The 22,305-nt window shown below is 34.0% G+C and overlaps 2 protein-coding genes across 2 annotated transcripts; one reads left to right on the forward strand and one right to left on the reverse strand.

Annotated features, from left to right (window-relative positions):
- Positions 1–814: 814 nt before the first annotated feature.
- LOC116350880 lies at positions 815–1,897 on the reverse strand. Its single transcript, XM_031782855.1, has 2 exons — positions 1,798–1,897; positions 815–1,712 (listed from the first exon to the last, which is right to left on the reverse strand). Exons 1-2 carry the CDS (start codon positions 1,893–1,895, stop codon positions 932–934), a joined length of 879 nt encoding a protein of 292 aa, XP_031638715.1. The 5' UTR covers positions 1,896–1,897; the 3' UTR covers positions 815–931.
- A 1,220-nt stretch (positions 1,898–3,117) lies between these two features.
- On the forward strand, positions 3,118–22,094 carry LOC116350861. Its single transcript, XM_031782832.1, has 6 exons — positions 3,118–3,471; positions 16,101–19,037; positions 19,144–19,381; positions 20,793–20,878; positions 21,057–21,380; positions 21,453–22,094. The coding sequence occupies exons 2-6, from the start codon at positions 18,533–18,535 to the stop codon at positions 21,809–21,811; spliced, it is 1,512 nt and encodes a 503-aa protein (XP_031638692.1). The 5' UTR covers positions 3,118–3,471; positions 16,101–18,532; the 3' UTR covers positions 21,812–22,094.
- Positions 22,095–22,305: the final 211 nt, after the last annotated feature.

The following is a 22,305-nucleotide window of genomic DNA, read 5'->3' on the forward strand; positions in this document are numbered from 1 at the left end:
GCATTGAACAAGACGAAGTGCCATCAAATTATGCTGTCGAAATGGATTTGAAGTTTCGACATTGAATGCGATGGTTTGGGAAAAAATTCAACGATTATGAAGTGATCAAAGGTGACTTCTTTGCCGATGAACATCGCGAAAAAATCAATGCCGCCACAAATGTGTTCGTTAATAATTTTGCAGTTGGAGCTACTGTTGATAATGCATTGAAGCAACGTTTTGTCAATTTACGCGATGGCACCCGAATCATTTCAACGAAAAACTTTTGTCCGTTCAATTTTCGATTGACATTAAAGTAATTTTTACTAACACTCATTTTTTCAGATTTTAATTTAGATACTTATGAATTTGCTTATTATTTTAGAACCATAAATGACATCGGTGTAATTATGCACGTACAAACAATGTCATTGTTTCGTGGATCAGTCAGTTGGACAAATTCGGCTGTGCCCTATTATCTCAGTAGTTCAATTGATTTTAATGTTTTCAAGTAGTTCATCTCCTTTTAAATTTAAACATTATTGTCTCTTGTTTCGATATTATTGTTTATATTGTTATGCTATGACATTTGTGATGGCGCGTAAAACAAAATTCCACCATCTGTCAAACTTCCAATGGAATTTTAGAACATTGAATTCAAATTGAATATCGTTATTAGTACACATAAGGTCTATCGTCTAAATAACAAAGTCCATTGGAAAGATAAAAAAAAAAAAATATGAAACAATTTTTATTTAACATGTTCTTTCATACAAACTTAACATTTTCAAAAAAAGTAAATCATTGATTAGAATTGCAAAGCATATGTTAATGTTTTTGGCAAATCTAAATTAGAACTACTCGCAGATGATTTTTTATTATTAATTTGTCAACGCCATTGTTTTCCTTAGTCAGCTCTTGTTTGACCTATTTCTTATGGACTTTTCGGTGTTTACGATATTGTTTGAAGTTTTCCTATTGATGACACTGTCATATGCCCATCGTTCACCAGCGATTCATCGGTTGTCAGCTTTTGTTCGCTCATCGATTCCTCAAAAACACTTGATTGAGTCACATATTGGATTGTGGGGGCGATATTCTGTGGTTTTGTTCTTCCATCGATATGATTAGTCGGCAAAACAGTTGATTTATTGTCGGAATGACTCACACTTGGAGGGCTTCTAATTCCATGTGTACGACGTTTTCTTTTTGATGCTTCGTTTGCAGAATTTCCCATTAAAACATTCAATTGATTATTTAGCATGTTAATGTTTTGAAGTAGTTCATCTTCTTTTTCACTTAAGCATTTTTGTCTTTTGCCACACTTTGATAACTTCAATGCTGAATGTGTTTGCTTTAAGTATGACATTTCGCGCGAGTCATTTTCAATTCGATTCACAGTTTTTTCATCGTTTTTTGGATCAAACCTGCCTTTATGTAAAACTTCTTCCAGTATAACATTGAAAGCTGAAATTAACTCATCATACCGATCGTCAGCACAATATTTATCTCTACGAATTTTCTGAAATTGGCTACTTGGTTTTGGTTCGATTTCACCTTTTTCCATTAATAGATTGATTAGCTCTTGACCATTTGAATAGTCTTCCAGTGAACTCACATTCAAATTACAACGTTGATTTTCATCTTCAAGCTTCTTTTTATTCGACGAATCATCAGAAGCCTCGGGTTGAATATCCGATAGTGTATCATCTTTTGGATCTATTCCAGTTGACCTAAAAAATCCAACACTTATTAGAATAATGAAACAAGTGTTTGATATAATATGAATATGATCAAAAAAAGTTGATAAATATTTACTTTGTCAATCCGGTCGGAATAGATCTGACCATTGTGATGCACAATAATATAACTGCACAAATCAGCCAAATTTTGAGAATGATTTTATTAAGCTGCATCTCCAAAAAACGACGAAGAAATATCATCCATATTGGCGCACTTGACTATTTATATGAACCGTATATTACAGCAACAGAAATTGGAAACACATGTTTTTCCATTGTTGTTTTTGAAATGGATCCAGAACAAAAATATTATTTAAAAAAAAGAAATACAAATAAATGCACAAGCGTAAACAATACGAAAGAAAAACAATAGAAAACCATAAACGCCAATATTTCAAGTGGCTGAATCCCAAAGATTAGTAAGACCTTTTTGCATTTGATGTTTCGAAATTTAAGCATTGATAAATGATCATACAGTTCAAATGGTTTAAGCTATATTGACAAACAAACGAACTCAAAGCTGAATATGCCCACAAATTTACCAAGAAAAATGTATTCGTCGAGACGTATCTATAATTTAATTTATGATTTATGTTGTAACATTTAATTTCAGGGACTAGAAAACTATAAATTAATAACAATTTATCGAATTTAACATTCAAATTAATTTTGTTTTGGCTTGGATTTGTTTAATCATAATGTGATTGTTTATTATCAAACATAGTTTTTAATTTAATAGACAAGTTTTTATAGCTTATCAAACAGACAACGTTAAAAAAATAATATTTTCAAATATTCGTGTGAAGAAATGTTTGTTTATGTCTTAAACGTTATGTTATCGAAGTGTTATTGAAATAAACCACATCTCACTGTCAAGCGTATACATTGAGACATAGCACGTAGTGAGGAAATTTGTATGCTTTCGGTACGAAAAAAAAACCAGAAAAAAATGTCGAGTTGAAAAAACGATTGAAATATCCTTTTGCGCAGCACAATATACGAATGCCGGTATGATTGCAATGGCAACGGCAGTAGAAAAAGGATATAAGGTATATTTTCGAATGTGATACCCATGTACATTTACTTCTAAATCTACCGCATTTCTTACCTTCCGAAGTCCGCTCGTTTATGGCACATTCCGCTACTTACCTTGGCGTCGAGAACTTGTTTCATTCTTTAAAATCGTCCACAGTTTCTCATTTGTAGTAAATTCTATTGCGTTTTTCTATGCTCTTTCTCTCCGTCGAATCAAACCAGTATTCGGCGTCTCTCTCTCATTCGCAGCGGAGAGCCGAATAGAGAGAGGGAGAATGGCAGCGAAAAAGGGAATACGAAAAAATGAGCGTTGTTTGGACGACCGAAAAAAGTGTAGAATTTAGTCTCTCCGTACGTTTCAGATTGCACACTCGTTTCGTCGTGCGAGTCGTTGGAAATTTGTGTTTTGTGTTTTGTACATATTTCGTTGTGCTTGTTGTTATGGTTTCGGTTGAATGGACAATCAACATTTGAAGCCGCCATTCAGTTGCAACAAATAAACAGAAATGCAACGTGAACCGCTTTAATTTGTTTTTGCATCATTTAAAAAACACGATTTTTTTGTGCCTTCTTTGGAATTTTTACTGTAAATTGTCATCCGAATGCAGTTTATGTGGTTAAGTTAAATTATAGTGATAAATTCAATTGATTGGCAGTTTTACTTGGAATATACAACTCCTACTTGGAATAATTCTCCAGAGATCAAGAAAATTCGGTTAGTATTTTATCTTAAATGTGCATATGTGCCCAATTAATTAGCGTCGCAGTCCAATGTATTGTTTTATTTTAACCTCTGATAAACCTGTGAAAGACTTGAAATAATATTTCTCATCTATAAATGGAGGGAAAAAGCGTATTTCAAAAAGAATTTATATAATCGACCAAAGCATAAGATTAAACCTTATCGATTACGATATCCAATGAATTTGTGATGGTAATAGATGTCAACGCTTTTAACCTATAATCCGACATTCATAAATGTTGGAGGCCCAACATCAGAGGCCACATTGTGAAGTGTTTTTTTCATTTGAATTATGATATTGCAGACACAGTGAAATACACGAGTCAAGAGACGCTCATCTCATAAATTTTACGATCGCCCAAAAATATGACGATCACTACCAGTTTTAACCAAATATGTTTGCGGAATGATTTATTTTATGTGTGTGTGTGTTTAATTATAACTCTGTCGATTTAATTCGATTGCACTTAACTAGAAGGGAAACTCACGAAAAATTCGATGCGTTTGTTTGGTTCCCCCTTTTTTCTCTCTTTGATTTAAGTATCTGACGAATATTTCATTTTCACCGTATGTGTGAGTTTGTGTGAAGTGTTCGTCTTATGACCAGTCTTCATTCGCAGTGGAATCGAATGTGTTTGAACGGCAGACATACAGAAAATAAGAAGAAAAAAAAGTATATAATGATGTTCGCTCAAGGCGCAAATATTATTTTTGAAACTCCGCAGCATTTCGATATGCATGATTTCATAGTTCGCGCCACAATTTTCAAGCATTTTGCCACTTGAAACTCATAAATTTTCGGTTTGAATTTTGTTTATTATTCTGAGAAGTATTGCTTGCGTTCATCCATGGACTTAATTCGAATCAGTTTCTTTTTTTTTTTTTGTAATTTCAACTTCAAAAGTCTGTCAATCGGTTTTCTGAACACTTTGCACTCGATCGTATTCTCTTTTTTTTCATCATATTTGTAATTTCTTCTCTTTGTTTTTCTTTGCGACTAATTTTGGAAATGTGTTCCATTGATGCGTGAAGAAAGTCGGAAAAAAATAAGATGTGAAGTAAAAAAACTTCTTTGTGCCTCACATACATGTTTGAATCATAGAGAGAGAGAGAGAGAGAGAGAGAGAGAGAGAGAGAGAGAGAGAGTGAGAGAGAGAGAGAGAAAAACAGCCCAAGAAAGTTGAGCCAAAACGAAATGCGTACAATAACAATGATCATTAATCATGTACAATACACTGTCGCTCAGAACCGATGAATATCTTTCAAGCAAACCCAAACAAGCAAAATTCAATTTCAATATAACATATCGAGTATTTTACTTTTATTTCTTCTCTGCATATTTCATTTTAACCTTGACATTTATCGCAAGTGCGTGTTTGGATTCAATTTTTTGTGTGATTGGCATTGCCTCTTCGGGATTGGTTTCAATTTTTAATTTTATTAAATTGTACACATGTTTGAATTCAGTTTTCAATTGGCACATGACACTAACGCATGCCGTTATTTGAGCATTTTTTGTATGCCTGCCAACAATTCACAAATTTGTGTCCACTTCTACGAATTTTAAACGATTTGTCATCGTTTTTAATGGCTTAAAGCCTGTAACAATTCCAAAAGTAATCAATTTTGTGTTGTTGTTCAATTCTGATTTGGTATACGCCAACCAAAGATTAACCGAGTCATTTCTGTAAGTCGATTTATTTGTTCAAATGTTCGCAATTTCACACACAATTCTTTTTTGTTATTGTGAAGAATGTTGATTATGTTTGAAATAATTGTGAAAATCTCACGCGCACACATGATTTCAGACAATTGTCGATTAGCCGAAAAGAAATAACATTCATTGGTGAATTAATCGGAAATGTCTTGAACGAGTTTACCACAACAAATAAAATAGACAAAAAGATGGATGAACTATAAATGACCGGGTGCCAGCCTCAACATGGCATAGTTTCGTTTTTTTAATGTCTTCTTCACGTTGTACTTTGCATCGGAAGTGACAAATTATTATTATCAAAATGAATGAAAAATCCAATGGAAAAAAGCATCATCATTGTATTTTCACCTTTGTTTTGTTAATTTCTTTTGGAATCAAATTCACGATTTCCACCCTGAATAGACTTATAGCCGAAACTACTAATCATCAAAAAGAGCCCAGCCTAATGCGATCATTATTTAAGTCACGAAGGTAGTTTTCTTTATGATTTATTCAAACAAATGGAGATATTGGGCTTGCTTTGAATATTTTTTTTTTAACTTCAAACATAAAAGAGACGTCCTTTTTAATATCGAAGAAGCACGCCAATCGAGTTGGTTTGGCTGGCATAGATTTGGCTCGAAAAAAGAGGGATATTCTATCGATTGATTGTTTCATGTTTTTATATTTCACCAAAAAAATTACTGTCTACATAAAATGTCGAATGAAATACGTAAATTTCGTAAATGAAATACGATAATATGAATAATGAAAATATCATAAATAGTAAAACGCATATATGAAAAATAGGCGTTCTACCTGCTGTTTACAGCATAAACTATCATTCAAAGAACGAAAAACAACACATTCGTTTGGTTCCCATAACGAAATGGGTTTTCAGTACAATTGCAACATGTGTACACATAATTTATTGCTGTGCAACTGCAAAGTGTATCCATGGGTGTGTGAGAGTGTATTTCTTTCCGGCGTCGTTTTTATGATCTTTCTAAACAGAACCAATTTACATATTTAATCACATGTGCAATACTTTGAGCGCCAAAAATGTTTCCCATCTTTGTGTCACAATCAGGTGTCAATAAAATATCTCCGGCTCTTCGAATCAGTTCACAGCAAGCAAGAGAAGAAAAAAACCTGAGAAAATTTTGTGCTGGCAGCACAACGAAAAAGAACTTGTATAGAAAACAATTGCATACAAAATGTGAGACAAAAGCAATAGACATAATCCCTGTAACGTATACAACTCACATTAAAACTATTGATGAATTGGCAAAGGCCCAGTTTTCTTTTTGTTGTTTGTCGTTTAGAAAATGTCGAAATGTGGCTTGGGAAAATGTATAACTTTTAAGACATTGTCATTGTTTCTGCTCATTTCATAAGAAATAATGCGAAGAAGGAATCGAAGGAATCACTCCGGTTCCTTCAGGGGAAGCGAATATTGCATTAAAGAAAACACATGCAACGAGAATAGCAAACGAAACGAAAAAGAAACACAAAAGAAATATGACAAAGGTACACTCACAGAATTGAGAAGGAAAAATACATCGTAAAGTAAATAGCACAAAGAGAATGCACAATTTACCTTCGAAGCAATGCTTGAATTCTCTCGTCAAACTGAAATATGTCGGTATGAATGTGTGTGTGTACTTCAATAATTCCCAACGCATTTGGCCGTTGTACGCATATAAAATATATGTATTTGGTATGTTGTTTTCTATGCATTACCGGGGCACAAGCAAATACTCTTCAGTCTTTGTTCATTGCTGAAATGGTTATTAAGTGCGTTAAATTCGATTCATACCGTGAAAGGGCTCGAGTACTAGTGTAAATGAACACTTGCACGCACATCGTGACACTCGGCGAATGAATGTAGAATGGAAAACATGTAAAGAACAGAAAATTGACAATCATCATCGAAAAAATGAGCAAACCGAACAACGACAACGATGTAAGAGATGAGCCAAACCAATACAGAGAATAAAAGCAAGCAAAAATGCACACAAGAAATAACTCAGCGTTCTTCTTTAAATTTACGAAACTGAAACAAGAAGAATAAAAAACAACGACAACACTCTCAAGTACTTGCAGTGTTGCAATTGTATTACGGAAGGTATCAAGCCATCGCAAGAAGAAACAACATGAGAAGAAAAAAAAAAACAGAATGAACGAATTGTTTTATAAATGATTTCAATGAATAAGTTAATAGCACTCACCGACATCCCGGCTTACAACCGACCATACGGCGAAAAAAAGGAGCAAAAGAACATTTCTCTAAGCGGCATTTTTTTTTCTTCTTCGATACGATCACATTCAGATAATAGACGCATACCAAACGATGACTACGGAAGAGAGAGAGGTGAACTGGGTTCAGTGTGTGCGTTTCATTCAAATGCACACCATTCACTCAATTTTTCTATTGTCTCATAGAATCGATCCTTTACATGAAACGACTTCATCCTGTGCGTAAGACCTTTTCAATTACCTCCTCTTCCGCGATTTGCCTTGCAACGAATGAGCAATGGTATGCATCATCGTGATGCAATCGTCGACGGTGTTCATTATCTTTTAATTAGAAATTTATGTTCGTGTCGCAGTTTGTTTTTTCATTAGAAAAGACTTTTCTGTTGCGTCTGACATCTTACGTCCGTTGGCATAATAAATTACGATCGCTGGTCATCCTAATCGCATGAGATAATTGAAATAGCAACAGTGGGCAGTAACAAGACCGAGCGTCTGAACAAAAATTGATTGAAATAGTGGTATGAAATATGCTGGCACCAAAAACTTCTCAACATTTCAATCATTGCTCGCCCAGCCATTTGAAAACAACCAAAAATGACGTATGTTTAATGTATTTCAACGACACGTAGGCTTTTGAATGGCCCGTAAAGTGTGAAAATGTATACTATCAACAAAAAAAAATATTTTCGAAATGAATGAATGAAACAATAAGTGATGTGAAGAGAATGGGAGATTTTGGTGGGTTTTTTCTCTCAATACAAATTGATCGAGCGATTCTTTCAAGATCGGCTCAAGTATCACAACCTTATTTTAACTGATAAATGATTCCAGCCCAAAATTGTCTTGGTATTTAATTGCATCGTGGGGAACAATCTAATTTTTATGGTTTTCTATTGTTTCATTTTATCAAACGGGCTATCTACTTCAAATTGATGCCATGTGGTGTTCGTACTATTGAGCGTAATGGTTGACGACATACCACATTCTCAAAGCATTCATCACCCATTTTGACCAAGGGTCTGAGAATTTCTTTTCAAATGAACAGTCGAAAATTGACATTTGATGTCGGATTCTATTGAATTTATTCATGTCACTTTAGGACTTCTGGCCGAAAATAATTTGGCGTTGTTTTTTCCATCAATTTTACACGAGAGACATTTTTTTTTGATGAGCACGTGTTGGAATTTTAATCTTAGTAAATGAGAGATAAAATATCGTCACATTGCATGCAAAACGTTGTGAAACTTTTTTTTTTTCGTCAGAAAAAGTGAGATAAAATATGTGGCAACAAATTGTAAAATGAAATATGAGATCAGTGAAAATGCATTCGAGCTCCATAAAGATTGGAGCGTTAATCTGAATATAAAGTCTCATAATAATGCCACGAAGCAAGTAGATAAAAGAAGCGCAAAAATTTCAAATCTCTTTTGATATGCTATAGACAGCATATATATCAGAGAATTCCATTACAAAATAACCAAATAGAAATAATAAAAAAAATCAAAAAATCTAAACAAACAATAAAAACCTGAATCTCAATTCTAATCTCTGCAATAAACTAAAAGTTGTTACAGTCCAATCAAACGCTGAGATGAAATACGTAACAATACATTTCGTTTGAAGTTTCAATATAATAACGAAAAATCCTCCTTGCCGTCTAATTGATTTAAAAAGAGGCTTACATTCCAAAAAAGTGAATCAAACAACAGGAATTCAACATAAATTATTATTCAAAGATTATGTTTTTAATATTTCCGCTGGCGACAAAATTTATTCAAAAAAATGTTGACTCAGTTTGTGAACGAACATCATACAAAACCGCATATGTGTATGAGACATTGGGTTTTCGCATTAAACGCCATCGCATTCAAAATTTGAATAACATTTGAATGAAAAGAAATTGATTTAGATAGTCAAGAGATAGGCGGTCGGTCGATGACAGTGCAAGGAGTTTATCTTCATTCATTCACCACATTTACAGTTTCAATGATTGAATAGATGTTTATTATTCCATACTATTTTTACCATCATAGGATTCAACTATTTCTACCATCATAGGATACAGTGACCGGTTCTGTATTAAGTAATTAAATGATTTTCTAAAAGATAATAAAGGATTGATGGTGACTGGCAGTGATGATTTGAGTTGACTGCAACCATGATGAGAATTCGCCGATATTTCTTTTTATTGCACAAGAGAATTAACCACCATTAACCACAAAATGTAGAATCGATTTATCCGGAACACAATGTAACAATAAATGACTAATGATTTCCGTTCGCTTCAAATACACACAACGCATAGTCCGGTTTCTCAATAAAATAATAATATAAATTGCTTTTAAATTGGCTATTCTTTAGAAGAAAATCTTTGTTCAAGCACAAATTTGAAAGTGCACACGAGAGAGGCTGCCCATCAAAATAAAAAATCGAGATTCAAGAATCTGTGGGTAGAGCCAATGTTGAATTGCAGCGAAAGTAAAGTGAAAAATAAACATACACACAAAAAAATGTTGCTCTTTTTCTATAAAGCCAAAAAGTTCATTAAACGAAAACCATTTTGGTTGCCAACTGTGTACATTTTCAATTTACCGCTCAAGAATGAATGTTGGGTGTAAGTTTGTTTATATAAATTGGTAGGTTGGTACGGTGTTTTTTTGATTTTTGCCTGATCACATTTTTTCGATGTTGAAAAAACCACTTTGGCATTTAATGAAAATCAAGTGTTACAGGCCACAAAAAAAATTCAATCGAAGTGATTTGGAATGCTTTTAATCACTTGCAACTAGACCAATAAATTCGTTTTCTTCTTATCTCCACGAAATTCTAATGCTCGGGCGGTCTTTTGCATGCCATCGAGTTGAAAGAGCCACGAAAAAGAGAAAGAGATATATAGAGAGAATATAAAAAAGATCTCACATGAATAAATTCCATTCGATGGTGCATATGTGAAAAGCAAAAACAACAATCTTTTACTATCGTTTTGTAAACACGTTCTCGTTTAGTTTCTCCTCTCCACGTTTTCTGATTTTGTATTCCCATTTGACCGTTGCGCGATGAAGTAAACATACATCGATATAGCCCAAGAACGAACACAAGATCAATGTGCCGAGATGTATTGAGTATTCTTCCGCGCGCCGAACCAAACGCACAACCGGTTTGTTTAAATCTTTTATGCATCTCTCTTTCGCGGCAATTTTCTCAATGCTCCGACCCCGGCATGAGTATTCACTAAAGACATTGTTAGAGCTGCAAATAGTCTCGTGCAGACTTCGATTGATTTTTCATTCGGAGAGTACGGTCCAATGGATGAAATAATATGTATATGTTTGTTCGCAGCACGCAAAGATAGACGCATGGAGCTGAAGAATATTGTGAATTTGTGATGGTGCCAATGTTGTTGCGAGCACGAGTGTATCGTTTAAAAGCCTAAGCCATTTTTTGGGCATTATCAGAAAAACAAGCCAGTCTTTTCTCTAAGCCGGTCTGAAGCATAAAGATTACGCTTGTATATATCGACTCATTATGATATTATGCTTTTCTGGTTTTTTTTTCTTCTTTCATATATTAGTTGGCTGGACCGTCGAAGATCGTTTGCGAAGAGTTTCTTTTTCTCTTTTCGTTCTAAAACACCTTCGTTGTGCACATACAGAACATGATTCTCTGCAATCTCAGGAATTTCTTATTCGTGATAGGATTGACTTTGATTTGTATTAATAACCAATGAAGACAATGTTCACGAAGAAAATCCATTAAATGGTAAAAACATAAAAGCCATCAAATGCACTGATTAACAATAAATCAGTTCGACACCAGTGAAGGAACAACAACAAAAAAAAAACGAACGATTTATTCTTTTGCATCGTTCGCCACTGGCCATCATTTTATGTTTATTTAATTAAAACGCCACAAATTCCGTTCGGCCAACTCTTGAAAATGAATGCTTTGAAGCCATTGTCAAATGTATGGTATTTTGAAGTTTTTTTTTATTAATTGGAAGAGTCACTTTACGATTTATGTACAACATTCATAAACTACTATTGAAAATCAATGTTTTGATCCGTGGATGCGAGGCCATTTCGAAAATTTACGAGCAAACGAACGACAGACGAACCAAAAAACCACTTAGCATATCATTAATGGACAATGATGCTCTTCGGATCAATGAGATAACGGTATTCGATTGAATTCACTATAAATTATCCGGAATAATCATCTTATGCTTTCATTCATGTAAAATCAAAATGCATTGGACGGCATTTTATGGACGAGGCGAGAGAAAGACAGCAAGATCCATTTTCGACAGCTTTTCACTTCTTGTGGCGCTGTACAATGATCACCACAAGTCTGCGTTTCAATTTGTTCTCGTTGAAGAGATTCTGGGTCATACAATCAACGATTATTACACGTTAACAATAAGCGTCCACCAAGTGTATGTGTCGAGATATGTTTTTTTTTTCTTTTTCTTTTCTCGATTGCTTTGATTTGTAACCATCATGTATACAATACAATACAATACACATGCTGAAGTAAATGCTGTTCGTCAACAAAGCATATCAAAATTGATTATCATTGGTGAAACTATTGTGTCCATTGCTCATTGTTTGTGTACTTGTTTGCGACTTCCTTTCGGCCGTTTGCAAAAAATAACGGCATTCTTCATAAAATGTTATTAAAAATTAACAAATGATGATGAAGACAAATCCACTCAAAGAAAATATGCTTTATTTGCCGCAAGTTGTAAAACGCAAATGGACTTCAATCGGTTGAACTGTTGCTAAATTGAAGTGGGTCAGCCACGTTTATGCGCATCCGCTGACACAAAATCCAATCTTAAGTTTGCAACGAACAATTACAATAAAAAAAATTTCAAATTTGAAATCAAGATGGTTTGCATGAACAGAATGTAATTTAAAAGACAACTGAATAGCATGTACAACGAAGAAATAAGCCCAAGTGTCTTAAGATCGAATCGATTTATGTTTTGAATTGAATGATCTCCTGCGTCAAATCATGTAATTAACCATGATTAATGAAAAATAACAAAATTATCGATATGTTGTCGACAATTATAGAAAGTATCCCAGCCAATTATCGAGCTGTCAATGATCGTAAATGAACGTTCTTCAACCTCTTCATCTAGATAGATAGATTCGTAGCGAATTTTTCTGATGAAGGACATCGATTCGATCACTTGCAATATAATTATGTGCACGCATATGCAATGGTAATGGTGTGACTGTTGGGCTTATATGCAAATCGAATACTTCATTTTCTCAATTGAAACATGTTTTGCAAGTTATAATTTTAGATTTAATCGCGAGAGAGAGAGAGAAAAAAATGTTGACTGCAATCAAACGGCAATTTCTCACTTCTATCGTGGAATTTGTATGATTTACAGCCAGAGCTCTGCACATTCACAAAGTTTCCAATAAACGGCATTATGTCAGCATAATCATTACACGTATTTGATACGTGGTAAGAGAAAACTCAGTTTGAATATGATGAAGTACTGTTAGTTTAGGTTTAAATGGAAACAGAAGTGTAATGGCATTCACTTGTCAAAATTATTAAAACATCACGCTTATTCTAAGAATTCAACTGGAAAATGGGGAAACATTAAACAATTATAACACAGTTTAAACCCGTTGGACGCATAGCACAGTTTAAAGGTTTATGTTTTTTTTTCTCATATCGTCTGAATTTATTCATAAAGTGGACTGAAGGCAGCGAGAACACTTTTAAGTAGCAAGAGCGGCTATCTTTTAATTACGTTTCTCCATCATACCGTTCCGTTGTCTTCGGTACATAATAATGGTGAACACAATGGCCATTTTCATAATAAGAATGAAATCTAGCCGAATGATGAATAGAATTTCGTAAATCAAAAGAAATTGATTTATGAAAACAAAGACAGATTTGTTGCAAACAATATGAACCCAATCATTTTTATTTTGTTTCATAAAAACGATTCATTGCAATTTCATGAACATTCAATTGCCAATGGCAATCAGAATTACCTTGGGTAATGATCATTGATCAACGATGGCGATCAAAATAATATCGCGAATCATGGGAATTTTACTCGTCTTCCAAAAGCGATTCTTCATGCTTCACCGCAACATAAATCAAAAAGTATTATGTAAAGGAAATGTCAAGTAGAAAAACAGAAGATTTAACGACTGATAAAAAAAATCGGGCCAAAGGGCTGTAAACGCTTGACAGCAAAAAGATTGTAAAAATGTTCAAGCTGACACTTGTGACTGCAGGTACACTAATCAAGCCACGGAAGCTGTTTATATCGTTATGATCTATTCAAATGACTTTAAGTTTTTCCATGTAACATGAAAATAGAAAGAACATAATGGTAATTAAGTGTAATTTATTTAAATTGGAAAAATTTCCCACCATCGACCGTATTTCGGCATTGCGTTCATAGAATAACCGGCCTACGGATTTTAATTTGGGAAATATGTAAATTAGTTTGGCATGAAAAACAGGAACGAAAAAAGAAAGTGAGGGAAAAGTTTAAAGTATTCGAATAAAATTCGAACAAAAAAAAATTATTTATCAAATTATGTTGTTTGATTGCTTCGCATAAATTCCATGTGATGCTTTACACACTGAATAATGAAATGGACAAGTACTAAAAAAAATCTAAACACTCATAAAAGCATCACCATTTCATGTTGAACAAAACAAGTCCCATTGTAATAAAAATAGCTGAACAACAACACAACAATGTAAACAAGTAATGTAATGCTTTTCAGTTGGCGTCGCTTTCATCAAATTTGTTTTTAAGTTAAACTTTGTTGAATGACACGTATCTTCGTTGCGAAACGTCTTGCAACGGCTGTTGTTTAGTGGAGCGCATACGTACATTATTTATAGTAGCCACATATATGTAAACAAATCTAATTGATGGCAATTTATCCAAATATTATGGTAATAACTTGTAATCAAGTGGCGCATGCCCAATATCATTGCTGGCCAAAGCATCTATTTTCTTTCCGATGATTTGATGTCGTTTTCATTTTAAGCGTCATGCTTTGATCGACACATTTCAAGCAGATTGCGAGAGTAAATGCATAACTAAACATTGATCAATAAGGCAATTTATTGGCACGCGTCTAAATATGATCATACGCATTCTATTTTGAGTATTCTATTGTTTAAATAACGATTCGTGCTATTATTTATTACGACTGCACCATTTGAACGGTTAAATAGCAAATTAACACCAATTTCAGGCGTGAATCTCAATGAAATGTCCGATTAAGCATAGAACAGACATCAAAGAATGCGTTAAAAGGGGTCTAAATCTTTTTCCTTTTCTTTTCAAGCACTCGACAATTTATGGCCCGACCATTTGTTGGATAAAAAAAAAACACAATGACCGAACAAATCGACAGCATTTACATTTTTATCGCATTTTTGGCGTTCGTTGTTGTTTACGCGAAGAAAACAACGCTGAAACATTAAACGCTTTATTTAAATTACACGATTCAGTGGTTTTTGTAGTTTTTGTTTTCTATTGGCGTTATATACCCGAAATGTACGTGTTTTTAGAGCCAAAGCCGTATATTTTTGTTTTTGCCTATTTTTAATCTGTTTTCATTACATTTCCCTAATATCACGCTAGTTACATTGAAGCCATGAAAATGTAATCACATCAGTAGCCATTTTTTCGAGAATTTATGCAATCTGATATGATTTTGTATGCTTTGTGGAGAGTTTGTGATTTGTTTGCAATGTCTACGAGTTAATATGTTTTACATGAATCACAGAAAGTTCACCCAATTTGGCACGTTCTCATTTTTCAACAAAACACACATTCTTTTTTCATGTGAATTCTATGATTTTAAATTACATAGAATTTTTGATCGAAACCTTCTTTTTATCATTCGAAACGTGACGAGTATCAAGTTCATAGCAGACATCTTAGCCGCTAAAAATTCATTCGAATACAACGCCGTTCTCAGTTTTCGTGCATATTATTTTTTCACGCTTGTTAGGAAATAATTTTCGTGTTATGAACGAATTCGAAATGAAAGAATTTTATCGTGAAATTTTCAATAGAAAAATAAAATTAGCATTTGAATCATGGACACAAACTTGCTTGCGGCATCAACATTCAACATTGGATGCTCGATTGTTCTCATTTTCATGGCAAAACATACGAGTGATAATCACGAAGCGTCATCAACGATGCAAACCATATGTGGTTAAAAGTTATAAATCTTTTACTTATTTTGAGCCGAAAAATTCAATGGCAAAATGGCAGGCAATTCAATAGAAAATCGTAAACTTTACAGTCGATATACGAAGTAGACGATGAGCAATTGATACAATGAAGAAAACATGAAACTCACAGGCACATTTTATATGTATGTTTGTGTGTATCATAAAAAACAAAGTGATCATTTCGATGTGGTATCTATTTCATACTGAATTAAATAAGCGAATTACCTTCTTTCTTCTACAATGTGAAAATAAAACTACTTAAATCCAAATGAGGGCTAATTAAAAAAGAAATCGAAAATGCGAGAAGTGTTAGAGTTTTTTTTCAGCTATTTTATCTCACGTTTTCTCTTGTGAACTTTAGATACAAAGATTTTAAACGTTTTCTTCTCTCTTTTCGTTTCAGAAAACTAAATTTGCGTTGGTTGTTCAGACGAGCTGCATTTTCATGTGGATGAAAGAATCAGTTTGAACGGCACAGCATTAAATAATAATAATCAACGTGGCAAAAGCGAAATTGTGAAAAAAAGTGCTTGAAAACAGGAAATAAGTACAGAATAATATAAAAAGTAAAATAAAATACTCCAGTTGTGACAGAAAATCTGCGAGAACCAATAATATATGTGCATGTGTGTAATGGCAAAAAAAGAGAGCAGTATAGAAAAAGCAAAGTAATTGCGCGAAACAGCGAAAAAGTCTTAAGCCCGTCGCTCACACCGGACATCAGAATCAACACTAGCGGGCCGAGACAGAGTGCTCGCGATTAAGGAACGAATCAGAAAAGGGGCAATCACCGCATATGTATTGCGATCGATGGATGTGTTTTTTCTGTTCTTTGCGCGCCATGCCACATTGAAATTATAAACAACATAAAACGTACGATCGTTTCAATATCGTTGGCTGCTGCCATCGCGTTCTCTCTACCTGGAGAACCGGATTTTCTGAATGTTAAAATCTCAGTTGCGATATTTTTGTTTGGTGCGTCGCATTCTCATTGAATATTCTGTGCTGACGGCGACTGTTGTTTATGTTATTTAAGAAGAAAGAAAAAAAAACCACTAAAAGAAAAGACAGATCGAAAATCTATCGCAAGAATTCATTGTGACATTTTGAAAGAGAACAATTGCAAAATCAAATGCTGAAGAAAAAAAAGTGTATTCACCAAATACCCGAATAACCAATGACAGATTTTGAAACATTTGATATTATTCAAATGATTGGTGGATTTTTGTGTTCTCAGCATTAACATAACTGATTGAATTATTTCCATTCAGCCAAAAGACATTATAAACATCAAGATATTAGTTATGCACATTGAAATTTGTTTGATGACATGATGAATTGATTGAAAACACAATTCATTTGCATGCAAATACATTCATCGACAATATCATTTCGATAAAAAAAAAAAAAAACGCTACTCACAAATAGCGTTATCAATCGTAATCAAAAAGAAACGAACAAAAAAAAATCGAGATTAGAATCGGCGTGAAGCCACTAGCCACTTTTTCTAGCGCTCATTTAAAATAATCAAAACAGGTGTGCGTGTGTTTGTGATTAAATTCGTGTAACAAGCATACGGAGAAAGAAGTAGCATCATGAAACGAGAAAATTCTGGTTTTCCATTCGATGTTTTGAGTTTGCTGCTGTAATCGCATCATAAAGACTATCTGAAGTATTGAACGGCCGAAGATGAGCAAAACGTAACGACGATTCAATGAAGTTGACAAGTTCGTGATAAGTTTATGTTTGCTGCATATTTTATATCTTGTGCGCGTTGATTTTATTATTTTCATTGCATAATCGTAATCGGTTTGAATGCTTTGGTTACGTTACGTTCCATTGGACTCTCAATTCCAATCGTTTCAAGTTCATTCGCATCGAAATCAAGAAAAAGTGTTTTTAGCGACAAACAACAAAATATTAAATATTACTCAACGTGATAATAATAGTCACATGTAAAAGTAACAAATTAATTCAAGTGGTATTATTTTAAAATTTAAATGAACAAACGTTACACACCTTTGCAACGGAATTGTGATGCATGTGAATGGAGAGAACCGGAGAAACTGTATGCAACGAATATTATTATTTCTGGTTCTTAAGTAATAATACATTTGTTGGAATCGTAACTACGCGAGAAAAGCAGGAGAGATACAGAGAGAGGAAAAAAAGAAATGTAATGTAAGAAAACGAGAAGTGAATTGAGTGAAACAGCCGGTACGTGAATATACCACAATCACATTCTTCAGCAGTGTATCTCGTCGGTTCTTCGTGGCAATATGCTGACAATGATGATGATGACAGTAAATTGTGTGCGGTACGCGCGCAAACTGAATTTCGAGGTGAGTCTACGCTTCGTGTAAATTCAGTTATAAGTATAGTGTTCCTCGAAATCATTAAGATCGAATGAGAAAAAAAAAGAGAAGAAAGAATAACATTGTGCAACTAAAAAAAAAAATACATTTCATAAGAACAAAGTGCAGTGACTTCTGAACTTTTAGCATATATTACATATATTGTGTTCGATAGTGGATGTTCAAGACAAACTGTACAAGTGACCTCTTTTATCGATACTAAAGAGAAACCAAATAGACACAATTTTGATTTTTAAATCTATAAAACTGAAATCTAATAGATACTAAATACGATAGTATCGGTGCAACCTAAGATTAAAAAAAGAAGAAATACGAGCGTGGAATGTATCTGATTTATTGTTTCTTTATCACCACCAACCGAGTGATCACCAAATAATAAGTTTCGAAAGAGAAAAATAAGTTCCCAAAAAGAAAGTGTATAATTTTTTAAAAGTCGGTAAAAATAATAAAAATCGATTCGATGTTAAAACACGCGCCTTCCGGAAATGCGGCTAGTCAACAGCAGCAGCAGCAACAGCAGCAACAACAACAGAAAAACCTACAGTCCCAACAATCTCAAACCTCTTCACATCAAATTCAACATAATCATACACATAACCATCATCATATTTCACATGTGCATCCAAAACATCCACCTCCGCCACCTCCACAAATTCAATCCCGTCCAAATGTTGTCGCAACGACACCAGCTACACGTGCTATACTAAATCGTTCGATTCAACCATTGAACGTATCGACAATTTCACATCAAACAGCACCATCGATCGTTCTAACACCAAACAAACTCATTCCAAATGGACATGCAAACGGTGGCCTACGTATTCCAACTACGGCTCAAACAATTTTAAATACAACACCATCGACGTCATGTTCGTCGCCACAAAATCACTGTAGTTTACAATTGAATACAAAACATCAAATGGGTGCTCGTGAAGCTCTCACTAGTCTGGGATTACTTTGTTTGGGTAAGTTTTTGAACATGAACATTTTGTTGAAATGAAACTTATATCATGAAAATCGATTTTTTATATGGTCAACTATTTGTATTTTTTTTTTCTTTGGTTTCATTAGTGTCGCTACTGCTAGCATTGTTATCACTAATATTCTTACTGAAAATATCACCAAATGGACGTGAACCACCACCTCCACCAGGCCCTATCTCCTCGGACGACTATATCATTGTGTACGACGTTACACTTGCGTTATGTGCGCTCTCCTTATGCCTGAATCTATGCTGTTTGTTGGTTTGTGCGATTCAGTTTTTATTTGCTGTAAAATTACTGCGAGCACCTGCCACGCCAACTGCAAGGTTAGTTGAACGGATATAAATACATATGAAATGCTTGAAATGCAGCGGGCAAACCACATATAAATATTGTTGAAACAAATGCGACCCAAATATTCGGTTTTCATACTAAAAGAGGAATAAAAATGCATTGCCCCTTATGTGCATCAAAGTTGACAGTGCAATGGCTATCTTTCTCTCATGTTTATTTGTGTAATTTTGAACATATGCCGAAAATTATACCGGGAAAATGAGTTGGTGTTCATGCACCGGAACAAGTATCACCCAAAAGTAACGTATAAATGAAAACGATCCAAATGAAGAGAAGGCCATTGTTTTCACTGCCATAGAAGACAGCTAATTATGTAAAAAAAAATTTACAGCCGTCTCATAAAAATTATAGTAGAATCAATCTAATTTAGTTGCGCCATGTTTTTGATACCTTTCTTGGCTGTATATGGCACAAATTTTACGACATCGTCATCACTTTTAGTTTCAACAACCTTTGATTCACCTTTAATTGCTTGAGTTCAACCATTTTTGTCGATGTTCTGCACGATGTATATTGAGGCTAAGCCTTGGCATTAACTCACAATGCTTTCATCTAATCCGCTGCCGCATTCCCATATCAGTTTTGCGTGTACAGCTAAAATAGCGAAAGAAAACAACGGAAGTGTCGTCGTTTCTTCAACATATAATGAATTGCTATGGTATCTTCATCGCATAAAATGTAATCAGCATTGTTATATTGCATTACGTCGACTTAATGGCGAAAAAAACATCTACACCGCGTCATTGATAAAATGCCACAAAACTTGTACGGTGCATAAAAATGCAATCCAATTAATCCAACCAAATCGGTTGCTTCAGTTTTATTACATTTTAGAATATAAAATAAATAGGAGCAAGCAAGACTAGGCTGGTTCATGTGTGACATGCATTTATTTTGCTTCTCATTAAATGCAATTTAATTTGCTCGGCCAGCATTCGCAAATGTAAAAACAGCAAATAAATTTTGTTAACGATGTTATTTAATCAAAAAAAAATCGTATCTCTCTTTAATCCCGACAAAACTATGTTGTGATATAAGGAGCCAGACATTACAAATTTGTTGTGCACAGTTCACATGTATTTACGGTCTGATGAATTACATCGTTCTACATTGTTCACGGTGATGCAACAACCTGAAGACGACTCAGTCGTATCAAATGACCGAATGCACGCACATCCATTCTCACATGAAATGGATTCGCATTTGTTTCTCTCTTTCTTTCTCTCTTTTAGTAGGACATCAATGTTGAGTGCGTTTATTTTATTACGTAGAGCAGTAAATTTTAGTTCTACTCGTATACATACATGAAATGTTATGCAAATTATTTAACATGTCGTTTTCATTTTCATTCTTATTCTAAATGTATCTTTTTTTTATTTGCAGAGGTAATAAATATCTACAGAAGTCCAGTGTGAGTCGCGTGTGTGCTGTTGGAGGCTTTTTTATTTCCATTCCAGTATTTTTGACTGGTTAGTTTGTGCAACAACATTCTTTGCTTAGCCGGTATTTTGCGAAATTCTATAAAAATTCTTCGAAATTAAAATTTCACTTAAATAAATGTAACAAGAATCTCGCGGAATACCGGCATTCGATTTGATTTAAATTAAATTGCAACTAATTTGTATTCATTTATTATAAAAAAAATAGGAATTATTCTATACACATTCACACAATTCCATTCGACGCCGGCTATCATAACGAGCGTTTTGATTGGAGTTGGTATTGTATTTTGCGGTTGTGCTATGGTTCACAATGTGTTCGTTTGGCAAAGGGAGAAAACGATATGCGTACGAAATATGAATCCATTGAACTTAAGTATAACGGCGAATCAGCAGCAGCAGCAGCAACAACATCAATCACATCAATCGCAAACACAACAACAACAAACACCGATCAGTACAATATCAGTGCCGCAACCAACACATCATGTGTCCCATTCGCATTCTCATCATCTTTATCAAAACCATAACGGTAATTATATTAGTTTTTTAGCAACCAATTGAACTGTAAAGATTTTATCTGATTGCTCTTTTCTCATATCAGGTATCATCAATCCGACAACACATTTGCACCTATTGAGTCATCACAATAACAACAACAATCCAATTCATGCAAATCACAATCATACGCCATTGACACATACATCACAGTTAAGCCATACGACTCCAGTGACTCCATTATCAGCGAATCATTCACATATTAGCTTCTTGCCGGGTCTCCGGCCAGCCACAGCCACACCACCGACACCAAAACCTCATATGAATCCAAACAACAGCATTTTGATTGGACGTGATGGGTCTGTGACACCGGGCACTAATGGAACACTGGATATCAGCGATCGTCACAATATCAGCAATATCACATCGACCATTTCACCACATGAACTGTCCACATTAGTCTAGACGCATCGCGGATTTGAATCATTCGGTCACTGATTCTATTTGGTTTTAAGTCGAATTACTTGTAATTTAAGTAGCTCTTTTAATTGTAGACCATAAATTCTCATTTTATTGACTTCATGGAAGGTTTCACGATATATATTAAATTCAAATTCAGTTAAGTAATTAGGAAATCAATTGTGTATATAAATGTCGAACTTTATTGAACGCTAAAATTACTGCCGTAGTTATATTTAGAGCGCCGAACAAAAAATGTATTAATCCCAAGTGGTCGTCTTTTTAATTGAATTGTATAATTAGTAAAACTAAGCGAAATTATTTATGTGAAATAAAAAATTATCTATTTGAAAATAAAAATGCTTTCTTTTATTTGGTTATGAAAAGAATTTCAAAAGTCACAATGATAAACACAAAAGCTTAATGGAGATGAAAAAGTAAATAAATATAAGAAAAAAATGAAAGTTTAATTCTTTAGTGCACGCAATTAAAAACAAAGA

Source organism: Contarinia nasturtii, unplaced genomic scaffold (assembly GCF_009176525.2).
Source record: "Contarinia nasturtii isolate CC-2019 unplaced genomic scaffold, AAFC_CNas_1.1 Cnas_scaffold_4311, whole genome shotgun sequence".
NCBI classification, from domain to species: domain Eukaryota; kingdom Metazoa; phylum Arthropoda; class Insecta; order Diptera; family Cecidomyiidae; genus Contarinia; species Contarinia nasturtii.